Here is a 22,784-nt window from a genome sequence, read left to right as displayed (position 1 = left end):
ATCGATATCCAAACGGTTACGGTCACCGTTATTGATAAAAGGACCGGAACCGAAACCGAAACCGAAAATCAGGTACAGCATCGGACCGTAACCGTAAACGGACCGAAATTTCATTTCGGTCCGAGTCCCTGTTTAAAAGAATCTTATGACAGAAGGACGCGCGTAGTCGACGAGCGACGCTTACAAAGTAATTTATATCGATCGCTCGAAACTCGCTCACCGACACACATACGCAATTTGCTATGGCCACGCTCGGCCTATTAACTTGACGGGTCTTTTGTGTTTCGACCTGTCTCGAGCAACGTTCTCCGGGCGTAAATAATAACACGACGAAGAAAAAGGGGAGGAGAGATTGTCGCACCTCTCTCTCTCTCTCTCTCTGGCCGTTTTCAGATGCGCGCAAGTACGGAAGAAATTCGTTGCATCGGTGGCCACGGAAATTGTTTCGCGGCACACCACGAACGCATATGTTTATACGCGAGAGCGCGAACATATTGCATTAGCAGCTGTCGGCGACGTGAAGAAAATGAGCGGGTGTGAGAAGGAAAATCGCCAGCAAGATTGCAACGGGGTGGTGGCGCGGTTAGATTTTAGTGAAACCATCCAACTTTTTATTTCGTTTCTCTTCGCGCCCCATGCCTTTCTCTCCTCCTTCACACAGTGTTGTTTCCGCGTCCGCTTTCACCGCGGCCGCGATATAAAATATCACGCGCGACGTTTGTATTTTTCTTATAAAAATTGAGTACTCGTTTACATCTTCTTAACCTGCAGGTATCTAAGTTATTTCAACTTTAATAAGGATCAATCAGTTTTGTATTTGTGTACGGAAGATAAATCTTTGCTCGGCGATATTTCCATTTTTTTCTTTTTTCTTCTTTCCCTGTCTCTTTCTCACTCTTTGCAAGCTGAGATGCAACCTTTAACCTTCTTCAGAGATGTAACCTTTAACCTAGTTTAACGTTTCTTCTTTGATTTTAATATTTTTCTGAGATTTCCGCGCGATGTGAAATATCACGAATTCGCGACATCACAAATAGTTTTCTTTTATTTTTCGTACGTGACAATGTTTATTACTGCTGTTTAATAAATATTGGCGAGAGGAGAATTAAATCGCTAAAACGTTATCGGTTATACCTCAATACATACTCTTAGCAATCGCATGTGTGTGTATAGAAAATAAAATTTAAAAATTCTTAATAAGAAAAATCTGTCCTTGAGAGAATAAGATAATAAATTATATTTTTAATACAAATAATATCTTCTTTTTCTTTCATATTTTTATTTCTTTCTTTCATACATACCGTGTATTTATTAATCTGACAATGTCGCTGCGCGCGCGCGTAAAGATTTTCATTAAAACACCGAAATGAGATGTGTCTCTATCTCTCTCTTTCTCTCTCAGGGGCGGAGAAACGTGCGCTGCAATGTGTGTCGGCCTTACTTTAACACACTACGACGCGCGGCGCCAGGTATTGTTCCTTTGTCGACAACGTCAGCTACATCGTTAACGAATCGATAAGACCGGACCTCATTGTCGGACGGAATAAAGCGCGCCGGGACGCGCGTGTTACCGACACGTTCATCTGTGGGAACGTCACGTGCTGCGTCCCACAAGAGCGAAATGTGTCAACGTGTCCGGCTATGTGTCGCGGCCGATGACAATCGCACTGGATTATACGCGACGAAAAACTATTTTGGCCGTGTCGCTCCTCGGTTGCAGCGCGCCACCGTGATTTCGCTGATATACGCACGCCGGTGGAAAAAAGATACAAAAAAGCACGCGCGCACGAAAAAGCGTTGATATTACAAAATACCGCGTCAGCAGCTCGTTATATGTCCGACGTATTTTTCCACCCTATTTTTGTTTCACACATATTGCATTACCAATAATGTCGTTTATCGGACCGCCGCAGACTTAAAAAAAAATGTCTTAATATACATATTACGCAGCGCGTTCGTAGACGGTAGGTATTATTTAGCGGAGACTATTAAATATTTCGTTTCTTTCTACTGGATACTTTTTCCGGTTGCGTTTTATCGTTACACACGTTAATTACGAAATTAAAATATTAATTGCTTGTGCAAAAAAGTCTTTTTTTGTTTATTTTAAGCTCTCGAGCGCGGCGCGCTGGTATATTACGTTAACCACGACGCATTACATTAACCACTCTGTATTCAACGGTCTAATAGGATATGCACCGCTCCTCGACCGTGTTTAACAAGTAGAAGACAGTTAAATTAGTGGCGCTCCACTCACGCGCGCGCACACACGAAGAGGGCTCGCACAAAAGAGTGTCAATATTTTTGAAAAATGGACCTCGCGCGCGCTGAGACGGTCTCGCTCGCTCGTCGCTCCCTTTTTAATGTATTTACAAAAGAGGCGGGCCCGTCCGTGGAGACGGAAAGAAACTCGCCGCCGTCTTTTCTACATCCGTTTGCAAGGGCGCTGCAAAGCGCGCGCGAGGGAAGGACCGACCCTCCTCATCCCCTCCTCGTTGTTCCCTCAGCTCTCTCTAAATGGCAGCTCGCCAAGTGTGCTAACACCCTCTCGTGCGCTTATGCAGTCCCTCTTTTACCCTTTCGCGACACGCACGCTCAGAGATCCCATTGAACACGGGTTGCGCTCACGCGTCGCGTACGCGGGATCCGCACACAATGCGCGCAAACACTTTGCATTCGTAAACATGCGTAAACAACAACGGCGGCGGTTTCGCACCTAAGGTACAAGCGTCGCTTAAAAGTCACCAATTTACATCGACATTCAAAGAGATAAAAACAAAAAAAAAAAAAAAACGAAAGACGCACGAGATCCTTTCGGGGTTACTCGGCGTCGTTTATACAGTTGATTGGAAATACTTCACAGAGCAGTTTTACTTTCGCAAGGACCTTTACCATTTCGAGAGATACTTCGCGTGTCTATCGAAATGTTGATAGCGATCGACAAGTAGCGACGAAACTTAACATTTCGCGGCGGGCGTACGTATATATATATACTAGACGTTGAAATAAAGTTTGGACGTTCGAGCGGAGTTTGCTGTAGTTTCGGTCCTTTGACGAAGCGCTGCAGTACTCGAACAAAATTAAACACAATCTCTTCGTTGCGATATATATATATATATATGTATATATTAACAGCCGTCAAAACTAAGACGCGAGATTTGAAACCGATGACCGTAATTATAAACAATCAAAGAAACAGATGCTATTATTTAATTTCCATTATATCATTCGGCGCAAAAAGCCGGTGTTATTATCGCGATACCACTTGGAGCAAGTAGTTGGAGAAGATAAAAAGTCGAGCCATCAGCCCGTAAAAGTTCGCGCTACGCTAAGTGTAATTTCTAGCAGCTTTCATCGGGTTAGCGCTACACGCTAGCTTCGAGTCGGAAATGGCAGCTAAATGGTATCTCTTGGGGGTGGTCTAAGACGTAACTCGATTTTTAATTGGTTTCTGCGCGAAGCGGATTTCGCTCCGGGCGTTATGAAGTTTCGCGCGCCGGCGACGCTTTCGAAGTTACGCGCGATATCCGAAGTTCGGCGCTTTCTCTCATTTTTTTTTCTCTCTCTCTCTCTTTCTCTCTCACCTCTCGCGATATTTCCAGGCACGATCAACCGGATTAAAGAACTCCATCGAAGGCGTTATTAAAGGTTACGTTCTCTGTCTATTGGCAGTAGGAGGAACTATTTCCACCACGACAATCGATTAAAACTTCATGCTTAAGATCGTATTAAACTTCAGTCGACTCATCTCTCGCCGAGAGTGGGGGAGAAGGGAGACGATTTTTCTGTGACGCGATATTTATCAACGAGCTCGCCGTATAAACGCGCCGGTGTACAAGTCCGAGACGCGTTCGAACATCAATCAAAATCTCGTGCGATTACAGTAGAATCGACGACAAGCAAAGTTTACGCGAGGAGACGTAAAGTTTTAGCGATTTGATAATTTTTATTTTTTTTTGTGCAATATAAATGGATTTTGAATTCTCACGCAATACACAAAGAAGCGCTAACTAATAATAAATAATTTTATACGCGAGTATTTTCTACCACGTTAAAGTGCGTGATACACACACACGCACACACACCTACGTGCAATGTTACACGTAGGTGGAAAAGCACACATGCGAACCGCGCAATGTCTTTATTAATTCTTAACGACGGTGTTTCCATGGTCACCTGAGCGGTCGAACGAACGACTCCCGCTGACCATTCAGCACTATAAAGGGTGCTCAAATATTGATTCGACTGGCAATTATGAGTGGTTTTTCACCAGTCTCCGCGAGCGTACCCTTCGGCCCTGTTCCCCGGGATCGCTTAATTACGGGATGTTTGCGTTTCTCAAAATTAAACTCCTGCCGGTCGAGATAGCGCATCGTGGCAGCCCTCGGGGTAGTCTAAACAAATTTGCGTGAAACGAGAGAGAGAGAGAGAGAGAGAGAGAGAGAGCAAGAGAGCGCGCGCGCGCGAGAGAGAGAGAGAGGGAGAGAGATAGAGAACGAGAGCGCGCAGATCAATACCGATCGTGATTTTCTGCCGGTTCGATACGACGTATAAACTTGCGCGAGTCACTCGATAAAGACGAATTTTGCTATCGGCGCTTAAGTTTTCGATCTTCAGTGTTGTGTGGCGCCGGTGCGCGCGAAAAGTTTTTGACTATCGGTGTAACAAAACTTCGGAAATCGTTATTCTGTATTCGATGTTCGCGATTAGAACGCAGACGTGTTTATCTCGGGGGGGCGAGATATTGAGATACAAAGTTTTTCGAAAACGGTGAAGAATCTACAAGTAGAAACTTCTCGAAAGATTTTGTTTTTGTGTGAAAGTGTGGAAATTTGCGAAAAGTTATTTAGAATTCAACAAGAAGTATCTCACGGTCTCTTAATTCACGAATATTATATCGCGCGCGAGCAATTCGCCATTGGACATCGATCTTTCGCTCCGTCGCCGTCGGGTTACTTTTGTAACAAAGTAGCGAGGTGACAATTCCCCGCGTTTTCGCAATTACGGAAGTCGTTTAATAGCCCAGTTTCCAACAGTCTGGAAATTCGTTTCCGCTCGCGACGAAAGGAGTAGTCTCAAAGGAGGAAGTTATTGTCGGCGCGCTCTCGCTCGAGAGAGGGGTGCGGTTGAGAAACTTAACTTCCCATAGCGTATATCATAGGAGAAGACGGAGAAGGACGGAGAAACGCCACGACGAGCGGGAAGAAACAGGAGGAACGAGAAGGGAGGAAGTATGAGACGAGTTTCTTACGATCCCCCGCGGTTTATTTTCGCGGCGGTAAATTAACGGCTCGTGGCTAGACCACCCCCGGGACCGTTTCGCGAGCGGTAACAGCAGCCGGTGATTCTACACCGAAATTAGCGAGAGATGAAACACTTGAACGAACGAGTTGACAAACAACGAGTTGTTTTCTATCAATTCTTGTCGCAATTTTCGATTAAAATTATTACGTTGGATCTCTCTTGCAGGGTTTTTTCACGAAAAAAAAAATACGTACTTGCGTTTGTTAACGCTATGTTGCAAATATGTCGTTCGAATTGTATTGATTTTTCATGAGAATTAAAAGTATCAACGAAGGATGTGTGTTCGAGTCTGGCAAAGCAACTTCAAGAGAGAGAGAGAGAGTCATCTAATGTCAAAGTTATCTTTTTTACATTTAATTAGCACGTCACGTTCTACATCCTCACTATAAAGCAGATTCAAAATTTTCCAAGTAACTCAGGGGAGAGGTTGAATGTAATTCACTCTGCGGTCAACTTTCGCGTTGCGACTCGCTTTACGAAGAAGAAGTTACACGTTTGTAGCGTGACATGGTCCGTATCGGTATCTCAAAATATTCCGCGCGTCCTCCGTACGCGATGTCTGAGCGTACAAGCCGCAAAAGGCAACGGGACTGGCGGTTGAAAATGTAAGTTACTGCGAAAATGGACGATGACAAGGTACGTGCTTCGGTATCAAGCGACTCTACGGAGCTGTTTCCGCGGAGTTTAATTAAATAACGAGGTGACGTCGCCGGCGAGAGAAAAGGGGTTGGCGCGGTGCGCGGGATGTTACGGGTGGTGGAAGAAAAGAGGGAACCGGCAGAGACAGCTAGAAACACAGAAGCCAGCGGTAAGAAAACCCGCGGACTTGGAAAGTGGGATGGACTGGGCCGAGGTGCCAAGTTGCTAGGTAACTTTGCTAGTTATTTAATTAGTCCGGAGATTCTCCCTTACTCGACCGCTTTCTCCACTCTTTGTCGTCGACCTCCCGTCAACCGTGCGCTCCACCTCCCGCGTTCTTTCTTTTTCCTTCCTCGCGTGTTCTTCCACAACGTATCCCTGAGATTCCATTGATTCGCGTGACAAACAATAAAACTCTCGGCGTTCTTCAGTTCGAGTCCGCGCCCGGTATATATTCTTCCGGTCCAGATTTAACGTGAATTACCGAATCCGCTTTTGCGTTTAAGCTCGTAATCGTCGACACTCAATTAACTTATACGTCGTAAGGCGAAGTATCATCGGGACCATTCGGACGGGGAAAAAACAAAACCAGAAACGGCCATTTCGATAACGACGTTCGATTCACCCTCATCCGTAGGAACGTCGCCATTCAGCTTTCTCGCATTTGATCCTAAATACGCGTGGAAGCGGCGGCGCACGGGGAGGAGATGGGCGGGCGGTCGGGGAGGGGAAGGAGGGAGACGGTATCCTTCGACGAGGAAAACGAATAGATTCCCCATGGGAAGTCGCCAACCTTTTCCCATACTTGCCTCCTCCGTACCCTATCGCGGCGGAGGTTGCTAGCGGAAAGGCAGCGGGAGCTTACGGAGGCTTAACTCGGTGACAGGATGATTGCTGGTATTATCGGAATTACCCCAGGGCGAATTGCGCCGCACGCCGTAACGAACTCGCAATATCGCGAAAATCGTGCGTTAACCCCCTTCACCGGGACTAGTCCCGTCTAAGTCCTTTAAGGCCGCGGAATCGACAATTCGAACGCCGGAGCTGATACCGCTGCCAGCGATAAAGCAGAAATCCCGCTCGGAATATTGAAAACAAAGCGACATTACTGTCTCAAAAGAGGTGACAAATTTCTACGCGTTATCACGATCAAAATTTGCAATATCACACAGGCGGAGATAAGAAATCGTTATTATCAAATTTTCGCGTGGCGAAATGTTTCTAATTTTCATCACTCGTTAACTAAGCGCAATAAGCAAGCAAATACGCTTCGCCGCGCAATAATCGAGGTGGCAATTATCGGGATTTCGCCGCAATCGCGTTATCCGCGTGAGTCTCTTTCTCTCTTTTCGCAATGAGGATTAAAATTTATATCATGCATACGAGGAGGAGTCTCGCATGGCGGATATAACCTCTCGACGTTACACATACTTGCCTTTTATAGGGGCGGCACGTTATCGGAAACTCAACACGCGCTTACCCCCCTTTTTTCTCGGGCGCATTTTCGCCAAAGCGCGACGTGGAGGGAAATTGTTTATTTAACGGCGAAGTAGGGATTACCGGGCACTAAAAGCGCGCGTCCCTTCGCGCGCTTCTGCCATAACTAAAAATTTGCATGGGTAAATGTTCGCTCTCGAGAGACGTCCGTCGAGCGAAACGGAAGTGCCGTACGTGCTCGGAATTTTCTCGCGCACGTCGCGGATCTTTGTCTGCACGTTTATTTGCGCGCGCGCGCGCGCGTGTGTGTGTTTCCTTTACATTATCTTAAAAAATTCCAAAAGACATCTGGCACAGATGGGAAAGAACGGCTCCGCGCAGCGGACACCAGCTGCGACGATACGAGAGAAAATTCAGACAAAATCCACCGTAATCGCTGACCAATGCGGTTCTTTGTCTATAGAGACTACTGGATGAACACAAGAATACTTGACCGCAATGGAGTAGCATTTCGAAAACGTAATCTGAACAAATGTCGAGGTATATCTCTCTTATTGTAAAAAAAAACTTCTCTTTTATCTGACGAGCTGTAATTTTTGCCACAACAAGTATAAGAGTGTCACACATATAAAATAAAATAATAATATAATATTTATTTATATTATTTTTTATTGTCTTATAATATTCTTCTTAAAAACAATTTACAATTGCGCGACAATATCGAGCTATTACGTTGTATTGAAAAATCGCTCACACACGTATATTGTTGTTCGTTTTCAATTACAATTTTAAAACAATAAAAACACATCGCTCTTCTGCACCTCGTCGCAAAACGGAAGGAAATAGTCGATATCGCAATAGGCGAAAGACTGTGTGCTAGATAAAATGCATGGCGAGAGAGAGAGAGAGAGAGAGAGAGAGAGAGAGAGAAAAAGAAAGAGCGAGAGAGGAAGGGAGGGAAGGAGGGAGAGAGAGGGAGCATGTGAGGGAAAAAGCTGCGACAAAATCCGACGTAAATGCAACACGCTGATCAAAGCGGGACACGATTTCCGTAACCGGCCGTGCAACAATGCGCACCGCGTTGCATAAATAAAGCCGCGCGCGCGTTGAACGTGATCAATATTGGATGTGATGAAAGTAAACCGGTAAAGCGGCCCCGTGCGGGGCGCTCGACCCTCGTCAACGCGCGCGACCGTCTGTGTAATTTAATGCCGGGTAAATACGCCGAGCGGGAGAGTAGTTTTGCACTATAATCTAGATGAATCTGCCGCGGGAAGACCAGCGAGGTTGCGAGAGAGAGTATATAGGCCTCGTCAATTACGAAACGGTCGTAAAGGGCGGGCATCACCCGCTTGCGCGGTTCTCTCTTTCGTGCGTGCGCGCGCGCGACTTTACGTCGCTACTTAATAAGAACGTAGAATGATGAAGATAACGATGAATAGTCCGCGCGGGAGAAAGATAAGATCGTAGCGACAATCTCTGCTCTTTACGAGAGTCTCGCGAGGAGTTTCTAAGCGAGCCCGTGCATTGATCGGCGATTAGAGACACCCCGAATCACGTTACCGTCTCTCTCTTGTATCTTCAGCTCCTGTGAAGTATAGTTTTAATCTAGAGACACTTTCAAGAGCAATTCTTGCTCCTTTGGATGCTTCGCTCACAGGATACGCTAAGGATAAAGTAAGATCCGCAGATGTATTTATGCAATTTGAGAGTTTCGTTGTATTATCGTCCGGGCTGACTTGTGATACATTAACACTACTTGTTTCGTAAAATACAATATATGATAATAATGTAATATAACTCGGGTTTTTTTGCGAATCTCTCGACGATGTTTGCATATTTATGAAATAATTATCTCATATTTTCAACAACAATATGTATAATATATACATGTCGTTGCGAGAGAGATAATATTTTATGCGAAATGAAGAAAAAAATATACATGTGAGAGAACAAATCTCTGAACTCGAAAGTTAATGCATTCAGTTTTTATTCTCGGATTTGTGTTTAAAAAAAAAAAAAAAAAAAAAAAAAACAAACGAGAGCCGGCTAATTTTATGCACGACTCGCGGCTGACTGAGCCGCGACATTTCTCGAATGTAGGACGAGAGACTTTCCGGTCGAAAATTTATCTCCCCGTAATAACACCGTGGCAACGGCGCTTTCCGGGGTGTGTCACGCCCGGTAACGTTCGTGTACGTGCCCGTGTCTCTTTGTCTTCAGCCTTCTTTCTCTCTACGCGCCCTCCGTGCATCCCTCTGGGAACGCGGTCGTGTCCGCATTATAATGGCATTACGTGTCCTCACATTACACTTGCTGTCCCGGCTCGTAATACACGTTTTCTCCCCACGTTTCGCGTGCCCCGACGCCGAGTCTTATTTTTTTCTCCTCGGATACGAGGTTCTCCCCAATCCCTTCCTCCCTCTCTCTTTCCCGTTTCTCGGATATCCTACATCGTGATTCGGAGCTTGTGCAGTATTTACAGTACCTCGAGGGCGGAGGGTATCGCGAACACACCGCCATCGAAAAATCGAGTTAGAGACGGCACAACCGAATAAAATGTCAGTTGCCATGGCAGCGTGTGTGTCCGACAAAAATTCTATGAAATTACAATATCGTGTGTGAGAAGTCTCTTTTTACGTTTCAAAGGACATAAAATATATATATATATATATTTATATATATAGTGTTTCTCTTCAAAAGAAGCGCAGACTTTTATTTGAAATAAAAACTTTGTATGTGTGTGTGTGTGTGTGTTTTTTTTTAATTATTTTATTTCACTCTTTCTTTACTATGTTTTAGAAAATATAAAGGTTTTTTTGTGTCGCGCTTGTCTTTTTTTTTCGCGTTGGACTTTCGTGTTGCGCTGTCTGAAGGTTCGCTGCTGCTTTCCCTGTCTTGTCCTCTTGTTCTTCTCGGTTCGTTTCGCTCGTGCAACCTCGAGTCCATCTCGCGAATATAAAAAGAGCCGGCGCGCACGAGTGTGTTTAGTAACTTTGTCAGCGTTTTTAATACTCGCCCTTTTTCGTTCTCTGACTCCGCGGGCGAGCTCGTTTCCCCAGCCCTTGTACCTAGAACTCGATAGATGCCGCCGACCATTCACTTTGTGAAACCTGCAGCCGTAGCAATTACGCGAAATTCGTGCTTCACTCCCCCGGATTTTAGTGGCTTCGTTAATGAAATGAATTTGTTCGTTCTCGCCGTCGATGTAGATGTGGCGCGCGCGTAGATCCGCAAGTCGACAATCGCACACGGTTTACACGACGGAGAAACGACGTTTCGCGTATAATCGCGATGATCTGAACACAGCAGTTCCCTTCCCGATAGGGAAAAACAAAAACCATCGGCGATGATACGAAAAGATGATAAAAAGCATCAATATAGAAATGTCTGGTTTAATCTTCACTTAAAAAAAATGAAACGCGCCGCTGATGTTTCGGATACGGTTGTAATTTTTCTATTAACGCAAATTGTCAAGCGTGTTTAGAATGAATGAAAATAGTTGAAACGACGTCAATCTAAAACGGTTTAAATGTTCGTGGAACGCGCGTCGCACAAAGCGACCGAAATGGATTGTATTGTAAGATACGCGAGAATTTCATTCTACGATATTGTGCCCGATATCAAATCCCTCTTGGTCTACATGGTCGCACCCTGGGCATTTCGCAAGTCGTTAATAACTTTTAGCGAGTCTCTTCTTTTAGTGCCCCGTGTGTGCGCGCCATTAACGAAATAGCCAGAACTCCACCTATTGACCGCGCGTTAGCAAGACAATTCGTATTTCCCGGTATTCTCTCGCATTCGTGATACCTATAAATTCACCTGTGTGTGTGTGTGTTTTTTTTTTGCCGATATATTTACCCCTTCAGTTCGCGAAATAACAATTTAGTCGTTTAAAGATTAAACACACATATATACATTATTTAAATGTTTTTTTTTTTTTTTTTTCAAAAAATTGCTCGCAAATTAAATCTACATTGTTTTCGTATCGATACACATATATTTGTGATGTGTGCAAATATATAATTACTATATGATAGATTACATAAATAATTACTATATTAATTATTCCGTACTTGTATACACTTTGTTTGTTGTGTGCACGCGCATTTTTGTAATCACATGCAACAATTTCTCTCGTGCGGAATATCCATATTGATGGTAATTAGCAATTATTTCGCGCATCACAGCTTGTAAGATTAAAATATCTCTGAAATATTTATAAAGTACTTAATATCACCGTGTATACACGTTGATATTTATAAAGTCTGTGGCAAAAAATCTGGGATATTTTTTAAGTGCGTTATATATTTTTTCACCAAAGAGCTATAAGAGGGAGTCGCCATCACTTTTTATTATTTTTACAAAACACATCGTCTCTCTCTCTCTCTCTCTCTTTTTAATATGGTAATTTCCTATGTGCGATGCTTCTCTCTTTAGCCGTTAGAAAACACAGATGTTCGCCCGCGAGACTTACAACCAAGTCGCAAAGGTGACACATACACACACACACACACACAGACACGCACACGTACACGGCACGTGGTATATATCAGATCTATGTATTCAAATCGCTCTTTTGCGTCAAGCGCGATAACAGATGTTGCCGTGTTCCCTATTGGTCATAACCGATTCTATTTTTAAATTGACGTTCCTTTCGGACGCACAACTGCGCGCGACTGAATAAAAGATCTCTATCGATCGAAGCGCGGCGCCTTCGGAATAGCGTAGCGAGATAATTACTCTCTAATGAGGCCCGTCCAACATGGAGGCGAACACAACCGAGGAAGAGTGCGGCATTTTTTCGAACTAAGTTCGCGGCTTGATTTAATTATCAACTGTTGATTAATGAAGCGTGCAACTTCCGCCAAGTTTTACTCTGCGCGGAAACGAGTATAAGAAGATCGATCGCGCTGAACGCGCTACATCTCGCCTTGACTCATCTATCGAGCGACGGCGGCGGTCTCGTCAAACGAGTTTTAACACACTCGTACTGCAAGACCGCGGATCGTTTATAGCAAAAGCGAAGCTAATGGCGCGACACAGTTACCGCGCTCAAGAATAATTGAATAAGCGATTACAAAGAAATGAATAAAACTTCATTCTATTATTTTCTCTGTTCGATATTATCAACCGCGCACGCGCGCGACGTGTACATTAAAATTGGAACGAGCGTCTTCTGCGTTCAAATTCAACGAGGAAAGCAAGCGTTTTATTTCATTAAAACAAAAATAAAAACAAAATCCATTTTCCGCGACAGTCGCTCTCGCAATTCTGACGCTCGCGCGTCTTCGTGATCCAAATACTTCGCTAACTTTCGGCAACGTTCATAGCTGAAATTACATCGCAGTTTTAATAGGATCGAATTACGTCGAGCGCAACGCCCTGAGCGAGCAAACTCACTGCGATGTCTGAAGCGACTCCGGAGGTGAGCTCGCAAGTAGTCATGCCATCGTTCGCTCCTCCGCGCCACAGCACTAGTAGAAGTAGTAGTAGTAGTCGGTAACACACTAGTGTGGTCGCTTCGCGATGACGATGGCCGCGAGATAGACTAAGGCATGTTTGCCGAGCAATCAAATATATGAGTGGAAAAGTCTCGCGGGCGCTATCGATCGAAACCTTCTTCGTGATGGTGGGCATGCGAGGGGGCGGCCGAATAGGAGAAAGAAGAATTCAGGACGTAACGGACGGGCAGAGCTGAGGGGGAGGGGGCGGCAGAGGGGAAGTCCACAAAACTCCACTCGTCCGCCATGGACGAAGGGGCCGACGAACGGGGCTGTCCACTGTTTGTTGTTGGACGCTATTCGGATGGGGAAGACAGAAGGAGGGCGACAAACATAGTTTTCGTGCCGACGGAAAGGAGTTCTCGACGTGGCTATAGTCGCGCACACAGTGTGTGTACACTTTGAGTGTTGCTAAGTGTCTAAATATATCTTGCACAATTTTTGCACAAGTTTCTTCACTCATTTAAACGCAACACTTTTTTTACACATCTTTCCCGCGGTGGATTGAATTTTTTAGACACATATTTCTCGTCGAGAACAAAAAATGTGTGTGTGTGTGTTTTTTTTTTACATGGAATATTATAATTTTCTCGACGTAGAAGTTGTATGTATGTAGAAGTATTGACCCACATACGTTTTACTATATATATGCGCGATGGATGAAACACGAAGTCTCGTGAAATTCGAGTTCTTTATTTCCGCGCGAGTTTGCGTTTCGTCGTCGATGCGAAAAACGTCGAAGAAAAATCTCAAGTGCGCATCGTTTTCGAGAGACTCGCGGAAAGGGAAGGCGGAGAGAGAAAACGCTTTAGAAGCTACGGCAAATTCTTACGTCTGCCGTGCGCGATTCCCAGGATCCTGCAGAATCCGACAAGGGAGTCTCGCCTGTGCACGTTTCTGCTCGATATCGGTCCTTCAGAAATTTCGGCCATTTCCCCGCCGCGAATTTCCTCGCGATTTTCTCATCGTGAGAAAATCGCGCGATTAATAATATAGACGCAAAAAAAAAAAAAAAAAAATAATAAGAAAAATAAAACGTAATATCCGGCTTGTTGAAACAGCAATAGACTCGTTTCTTTAATAGATTCGAAATAAAGTTGCTTACGCACATCTAAAAATAATTCCGCGAATTATTTATATGTATGTATTACATATATTGTATATATGTATATGTATATAGGTGTGCGCGCGCGCGCGTTAGGCAGAAATTCCGAATGTAGTTAAATGTTCGAGTTTTCGAGATTCAAAGGTCTGATTAATGTAGCGGCATGAGGTTGACATGGCGACATTATCATCGGTACAATGGACGCCAGGTGTTTTAGACAGCGGCGGTGGGCTAGAGAGGCAAGGAATATAATGCCGTCAAGCAACGCCACTTAATGAGCTGCCTGGAACAAAGAGGGAAGAACCGCTTTGTCATTTTTTTTTTCTCCCCCGTGCTCCAATTACTTAGCGTTTTAGAACAGTTGTACGTGATTATCTTCTCTTTCCCCTTCATCGAACGCGTACCCCTTCGTGCAATATGCACGGCATTTCTTTTTTATTTCCCGAAGACATTTTTGATGCGTTATAATAACGCACAAGCGTCATAAAAAATTGATAGGTTTTTCTTTCTCCATCAACGAGCGTGATACATCTCTCTGTCGAGCGCGATATTCCCTCGTCCAACACATCGCAGTACTGTGTGAAGCTTGATATATCGATCGGAAGCCTAAAACTGTCCAGCTGTTCCGGTTTTCTTGTGTGTGTCATGCCTGTCAAACAAGCAAGAGACGGAAGTTCGAAACTGGATGTCGAAGACGACGAGGGCTGCTGAGATCAGAGGAAAGTCCAGGGCTTAGTGATGAAGGGGATGGGGTTGGGCGCGTTATCATGTCATTCCCCGTCAGGTGCGGGAGAGAGAGAAGAACGGTGGGCGCCCTCTTTCGTCCTAATTCCCTTCAATCCTGATTCGTTCTATCTCCCAGAAGTATATCGCACAATCGAGTTTCGTTTATTTTTCAAGAGGCGCCCGGTTCGAACAGAAATTGGCGAGTATATACGTCGTTCATATATATATATATATCGAATATATATATACATATATATCGAATGATATTTGATCCTCGAAAAGCTTAATTTCATTTCTAAAAGCGCCGCCGCGTTACGCAATTCTCGCGCAGTTAGAACTCTCTAAAAACTCTCCTGTGTTTCCCCAATCGGAGCTCTAACGTGATTACGTAAAATTCGTTTACAGCTTTCATTCGATTGATATTTCGCTGCGGGGGTGAAAAACTCGCGCCCGATCGAACTTAATTTCTGACCAAAGAGCGCCATTTTCCGAGAAAGGAGGAGAGGAAAAAAAGAAATGCATATTGTCGGCACATCGGCGCATATAAAATATCGCGTTCGGACGTCGACCTGTGAAGACGCGACCCCAAAGAGAGATCCCCCACAAAGTCCCCCCAAGTTTTCCTTCCCGTCGGTGTAACATCGAGAAGTTTATCGACGAACAAGTCCGTTTCAATAGATCGGATGCGCGACGAAACCGTTGGATCGTTTATATAGAACGCAAAAGATGGCAGCGATCGTCGCTGGATATCGTTTTCCCCTCGCGGCGATACAAATAGTTATTGCACGAAACCGCGACCGCAGCGTCGTCCCGGATTACGAAGCGCTTGTCCGCGCGCGGTAAACATCTTTTATTAAAGTGCACGTTGCGCTCCGCTGGCGCGTCAATTTTTCAAAGAGCCCTCGAGCTCTTTGTCTTCGCCGCGTCTCCATCTAACTACCGGCGATGAGCGCACGTGGCAGGGCGAGTATACGAGAGAGCGATTAATCGCTCCATCATCGTCGCCGAGACGGCCAAGCTCTGCGACAATGGCGGAAACGGAGAGAACTCTCTCTATCTTCTCGTCTCTCTCTCTCTCTCTCTCTCTCTCTCTCTCTTCACGAGAGAAGATAAAACGGATAAAACTATTTTTGCTTCCTTCCGGGCGCCGCGCGACGAGTACGCCGCGAAATTTTTCGTCGAATGGCGAAGGGAAGGAGTGCCTTGTCCGTCGCTTCTCCTCGCGACGCTCCTTCCGGCTGAGTGAATAGCGAACGTCACGAGGTCCATTTAACCCTTCATTTCCCGATGGCTTCTGTTTCTGCGAAAATCGCGTGTTGCAGACAAGCGCGGAGTGCGAGAGATTTATTCGGAAACGAAATCTCGCGAGCAAAAGATTTCAGGAGTTTTATACAGAATCATACTTTTCATACTCGAACACTAAAATAAAATAGGATTTTATCTTCCAACGTGTAAATTGTGATAAAACAAAATTGAGTTTTTTAGTTTTCAGTAAAATAATGATGACTGTCTGTCTTTTTGTTTCAGGTTGCGCGTTCGTAAAACTCTCGTCGCATCAAGAAGCAGTAGCGGCGATAAACTCTCTACACGGTAGCCAAACTATGCCGGTGAGTACTCAGTGTGTAATGTTACAGTAACAAGCGTCGGTCGACCTCCTATCTTCTTCTCTTTCTCTCTCTCTCTCTCTCTCTTCGATCGGAGAGCTCGTTATTTTTTTTTTTTTTTTTTTTTTTTTTTTTATCTTCCGATCCGCCTCCTCTGCCGATGACCGCCAGTCATCGCGTTCACGGACGTCGGCGAGTATTTACGCTTAGAAAATGTCACGTACGTACGCGATATTAACGGAAAGGAGGGTAAATATTCATAGAAGCGATACACACCTGACAAGCGAGGGAGAGAGGGAGGAAGAAGCCGGAGAGCTGATATGAATATCGAGGATAGGGATGTGCACCATGGCCGGGCAGTAGATGGCCGTCTTCCGTTAAAGGGGGTGGTCGGCTGGTTGCTGGTGGTGGTGACGGCGGCGGTGGTGGTGATGATGGTGGTGGTTGCGGAGATCGGACCGAGGTAGCCGTAGCAATGGCTGTCGTGCCTGCAAACACCCCAGTAATGACTGGCCAAACAGAAATCTGCATAACACTTGGAGAAGCGCGGCTCGCCTCCCTCGCAGCCTCCCTCCTCCGCGCAGTTTCCCTCTCGGCGCGAGAACGTCCCTCGGTCTCCGTCAAACCGCCGAACTTTCTCGGCTTAGGGTCGGACGAGGAATTCCCAGTTGTAATTGAATTGTCAGTGAGTTCCGTCCGGGATTCCACCTGCTGATTGGCGAAACTTTGCAAAGCCGCTTGCCGGACCTCCCCCGATCGTCCTTGTCGGCGTTATTGCCTATCGACCGCCCGCTCACGCTGACATGCATTGACGCGCCTAAGGGACTTTGTGTCTCGGACCATTATTAGACCCTACAATGTACAATTAAGATCGGGGCGAAGATTATGCTGAATTATTGCTTTTATACTGTTTGCGACTTTAGAAAACTCTCTCCCAAATCAGCCATTTTCGCGAGTTATCGTGAGGATGCACGTTAAAGGAAGAAATTATCAAGAGTTATGAACGTAAGCTGCGGTACGAAGATTAAATTAAAGAATTTTCGCCAAAAAATAGAACAAAAGACAAGAAGAAAGCAAAATAACAAGTGTGAAATATATTATCAGGTGCGTTGCATTGTATTATCGCGTGACGCGCAAACTTCTCTTTTTTTTCTTCTCTCTTCCTTCTTGATAATTTATACATCTAGACGTGTCCATTTTTCTGCGAGCGCTTCTCACAAGCTTGACACAAATACGAAACATGAGATCGCATCGTCTCATGACTTTTCCTACGTTATTAGAGACTGTACGGGAAAATAACAGGATCCATCATATTTCACGTTCGTTCTGCCGAGCCGTTAAATAAGGAGAAGAAAACGACGTTTTCCTCCAAAATTTTGACACACATCTGACGACGATGATTGGGCGGATGACGTCGCGCGTTTAAATTCGCGTGCACGTTCGCCTGAAATCGCGGATGGGAGGGGGGACTGCGCGAGAAGAGGCGCAGTCTGGTTACGTGAATATTACTCGTTACAACGCCCTAATCTAATTGCCGAACACGGACGGAAGACGCAGTAGGGACTACGACTTCAGGACTATTTGCCCACGAAAGAGGTACTGACAGCGCGCGCGGGTCGTAATATGCAGATTGCTTAATTATCGCAACGAATTATGCAAATCTCGACGCCGATGTTACGAGATTTCACGGCACCGTCGAGGCTAAGGGCGGAAGAGGGAGACGACGGTCGCGGGATACGACGAGGGGGAACGGGGAGGCCGAGAGCGACGACGAGGTTAACGCTTTCGCCGAAATATGCCGACCTTCGACCCTGAAACTATTCGACCTAGAAGAGATACGAGAAAGACACGTGGTTACGAGCGACTTAATTATTTCGTTGAATTATGCAGATCTCGGCGTTATGAAATTTTGCGTGGAAAGACGCGCGCGGCAGGCAGGGGAAAGAAGAGCCGTTGTCGCGCACAATCTAACGCCTGCGAATCGCGTGTGCGCGAACGTTTTAATACGGAATTTAAAGCAGCTTTGTCTGTTTATGTCAAATTTGCGAGAAATCGTAACCTTTTTCATTTTTTTTTTCCGTCAATTACGTAGACGGAAATAAAAAAGCGTTTCCCTTTCGATCGCTATCGGTAAATTTTTTTTCGCGGGAAACAATTGCGCGCTGTCGCGAAGTATACAACGTTATAAAGTCCCGGGGAGTAATTCGGGTTGACTACGTTCGCTCCAGTTTCGTCTCTGACCCAAACGCAAGAGATCAACCCCCTTCTCTTCCAATTTTCTCCTCGTATCTGTCCGCTCGCATGCTCGGAGAGAAACGTTCGATCTATATAGGCGCGCGCGTATAAAAATGTCGAATGCACACGTACATTCGCACACGTGTGTTATCGCCCGCGCGCGTGTGTGCCCTCTGCTTTCAGCCACTCGAACACGTCGACACTCTCGGTCACGAAACTGCATTACGAACGCAACATCTCGGCTCATACCTACGAAATGAGATATTGATTTGCAATCTGATACTGTAATACGCGACGACGCGCTGTCGGCCTGTAGACGACGTACTGACTCCGTAGCGGAAGCGTGAAATCGTAACACCTTATGAAATCCACATGATGCAGATACACGTCGTTGACAATCTTTTATCAAACCGACAAAATACGCAAAAGCCGCGCGGTCGCTTCTTTTTCAATTATTCATCGCATAAATCGCTTACGTTTTCTTAGTTTTACATAAATATAGATAGAAGTTTTTAAACATATAGCGATCTAGGTTTTTTAAATATAGATAGAATTTTTGATACACATGTAAATTCTTTGCGAATAAGTTTTTTTTTGTAAATATTTTGCAAACTCGCGGGTTTATTGCGCGTCTCCCCGTAACATTGTAAAAATCATACATTTTGATACATATCTCTCGCGAGAGCATTAGTCACGTCAACAAGCTTAATCTGTTTATTAATTTTCGCGTCGATCAAATACGATTATCTTACGATCGTTGTGTGTAGTGTAAATATGCAAGTTTAAACCGCAATGACAGATTATTTTTCCTCACTGAAAACGCGATGTTTTTAGCAGATACCACGTGTAACCGCGAGATTAATATTACGGCATTTTTTTGTCGACACGGTGCAAAACAAAAAAAAAAAAAAAAAAACATTATCGTAAAAACGTCTCTTCTGTAAGCATTTTATTTCGTTTTCACGAGCGAGAGAGGGGAGAAGGTAATGCGATTTGTGCTTTTCGGATCGGCGCATTTTGCGCGTCACGTGGCCGGCAATATTTCTTCGGGCGCTCAATATTTTAACCGACTTTATAATCCGCGTCGTTCACGGATATTACACGCGGAAAGTTTTTAATTTCTAACAATACGGAGACGTTTTGTATTCGCACCTACCACCGCCGGGAAAGGAGGGGGAGATGGCGCGCGCAAACATTTTTTCCCGATTTCACGGCCCGTATAATGCGGTTTACTGTTCTCGCAGAGCGACGTTGTTTTGCCCCGCGCCTCTCTCCCACGGCGAGCAATATTTCTCCAGCAGCTCAATGTATTCCCGGATTCCGCCATTCCCTCCTCGTGGCTTTAAACTCAAATTTTTTTTTTTTGTTTTTTCAAATAAACGCTTTAGCGAAAAAGTAACTTTGTCACCCCCGGGGAGCACATAAACCTATTTGCGGTGTCAGCTGTAAGTTTACCGTGCGCGCAGTTAATGCTTTCTAAAATATTACGGAAAGTTTCATCCACTCGACGGTTTTACAAACTGACTTTGTCATGCAAAACGTTGACGCGAATTTATTATCTCGTGTAAAGAATTGAAGTTATTTACGTGTCACGCGTTATCTCGAGAAAAAAGAAAAAGAGAGAAAGAAAGAGAGAGAGAGAGAGAGAGAGAGAGAGAGAGAGAAAGAGAGAACGCATCAACTGCGAAGGTCTGTTACATCTCCCCAAACTCTGCGCCCGTTTGATCGCATCGATCCACATAGACTGTGTTTACACATTTCGAATCAGAAGCGCGTTCGTGCATCACGCGAGGAGCAATATTTCTTCGGGAAGGGGGCTCAATATTTCCGCGCGCATCGCGGAGTTCCGTCGTTTCTTTTCCTCGAGTTTTTTTTTCTCTCTCTCACCCCGTTCCTTCACCTTCGGTGTTGTGTGTCTCGTATGTGTCAACGTGCCGCCCGCATGCGACCACCACGCCGGGCCTCACGTAGTTATGCCTTCCGAAGCGTGTGACATTTCTTGTCACGCCTCGCAAACCCTCTGACGCGCGACCGCGCGCTTCTCGCGCACCCCTCCGAAATCTCCCCCTCGCGTACATATTTCTCATGGAAATGTCTCGTAATAAAAGCAAAAACCGCGTGAAGTGTTTCGTCGCCGCGAAACGACGTCCCGTTGGTCCCATTTGCGTATACCTTCGGCCGATTGTCTTCGTCTGGAAAATGTGCGCGACGACGTTTTATTCTCTTATGAAAGTTTAAAGCAATACTCTTAACAATAAGCGTGACGCACGTAGGCGATGAAAAAAGTAAAAAAAAAAAGTAAGACCAAAATAAAATAATCGCACACAACAATAATTTAACGTTAATGAATTAAATGGGATTGTGTTGTAATTAATTTTCTTCTTTGTTTGGCGCAGATGTTTAATTCCAATCTTCCATAAAATTTCGCAAAATTGATCCGTGCGGCACTTCAACGTGTTAAATTGGAACGGGGGCCACGATTTATCATAACGGAATTTCGAAGTGATAAGATAAGACGGTCGATCGAAGTTATTCCGAACTTGAGGCGAGCACAATCAACCGAGATATCCACGAGCGAGTCTTCGATCGAAGAACGAGGAGGAAAGTTTCCAACGCGATGGAATTCGACACTTGTCAAGAGTAAGCGGGCTTCGAAAGTGGACAGTGACGCGAGCGATTAGACAGGCGAACTTTAAAACTTCGTTAAGCCGAGCCGCCTGCGTATCTCGGGACGTAATGCCGCGGATGGGGGGAGAAGGGGGGAGGAGGGAGGACCCTTCCATCTCCGGTGGCCGGATGTTGTGTTGCCTTTCTCAGGTCGAGGCCAGCGCGCGCGCGAGCACGGAAAGTGGATGGAAGGAAATTGTCTCTGCATTAGCGGAGGCTCGGAAACTGCTCCCAACATTTAATTAAAGACATTCCCTGAGTAATTCCCTCGGCGGCCTCGTAATTGCATTGCTTTTATCTCCAAGTACAACTGTTACTTGTTTGGCGGCTCTTTCGCGTGTATCGGGAGTCAGAACGACTTTCGGAGCTCGAATCTCTCCACGGAGAGGAAGAGAGAAAGAGGAGAAGGAGGAGGAAAAAGAGAGGGGGGGGGAGGAGAGGAGAGAATGGACGACCGTGGAAAAGAAGCGCGATCGACCGTGAGGGCCCAGGAGCCCATCAGCAAGATCCCCGTCCTTACTGCGGGATTCGAAGCGATTATTCGTACGATAAGGCTCTTGTCGTGATTCCTCATTGTGCGCCGACTCACCCAACTACGTTACTACCACTAGGGTAGGTATATCGTCGAATCGATACGAACGTATCCCGGCACGGAGCGCGGCGCGCTTGTGATAGAGCCAACCCCGTCAACAAAGCGACGCGATGTTAACGTTAATAATTGATTTCCGTGTACATTCAAGAGAGCGCGCCAATTTCAGCGGATTCCGACGACGCTCGTCGTTTGTTCTACGTCTTCATTACGGTAACTAATAGAATAAGTTTAGCCAGACAGAATAGGGATGTAGATAAATACACGGATAGGAGAATATTCGGATAGAGACGTGCGAATGTTCATGTGCATTCTGTTTCCGAACCCGCATAATATATATCAATGCGTACAATAAAAGCTACAATATCATATTTAAGCATAAATACAATTGAAACAGAAAGAGATCTGCAAATGTGACGCTGACAGATGCGGAGAAAATATTTACAAATTATTATGTAAAAAATTAAAAAAAGATATTGCGATTAAAATTAATACATATATAATTGTTAAATAATAACAATGAATTATTAATAATTGAAATATAAATGAGAGATATGATATTTATATAATCGTTTATGTTGCGTACAAATATTTAACGAAAAAAAAAAAATAAATTTATATAAAATGTTTAACACATACTAGTAATTATACAATTGTTGAAAAATTATTAGCAATATTTAATTATAGTGCAAGCATGTTTCTACGATCACGTTATTTATATTGTGACCTTTAATATATAAATTTATTTGTCTCTTTAGTCTTTTAAAGCTTACGTTTCTGCGCGAGCGTGCTCGGGGTCTTTCACTCCGATACCGCTTTTACCGGTTTTCCCAATTAATTGTTTTCCCGCGGTAACATTTAATTTAAAAGCATCACGAGAGCAGCCCGTAATTCGAAATACATCGACAAATTGAACCACTCGCTCTTGTATCACGGTCCGACAGAGAATCACGTGGGCGAGGAGCAATCGGCGT

At 44.9% G+C, this 22,784-nt stretch overlaps 1 protein-coding gene across 12 annotated transcripts in view; it reads left to right on the top strand.

The window, feature by feature from the left end:
• LOC109863836 (CUGBP Elav-like family member 4) overlaps positions 1–22,784 on the top strand; it is a 596,712-nt gene that overhangs the window by 551,805 nt on the left and 22,123 nt on the right. For all 12 annotated transcript variants that reach the window (XM_020444444.1, XM_020444442.1, XM_020444445.1 and 9 more), the window contains one exon: positions 16,243–16,322. In XM_020444444.1, the coding sequence (XP_020300033.1) occupies positions 16,243–16,322 (80 nt within the window). The remainder of the gene's footprint in view (positions 1–16,242; positions 16,323–22,784) is intronic.

Source organism: Pseudomyrmex gracilis, unplaced genomic scaffold (assembly GCF_002006095.1).
Source record: "Pseudomyrmex gracilis isolate BER0280 unplaced genomic scaffold, ASM200609v1 scaffold_13, whole genome shotgun sequence".
Classification (NCBI taxonomy): Eukaryota; Metazoa; Arthropoda; class Insecta; order Hymenoptera; family Formicidae; genus Pseudomyrmex; species Pseudomyrmex gracilis.
This window is presented reverse-complemented; position numbering and strand designations above follow the sequence as displayed.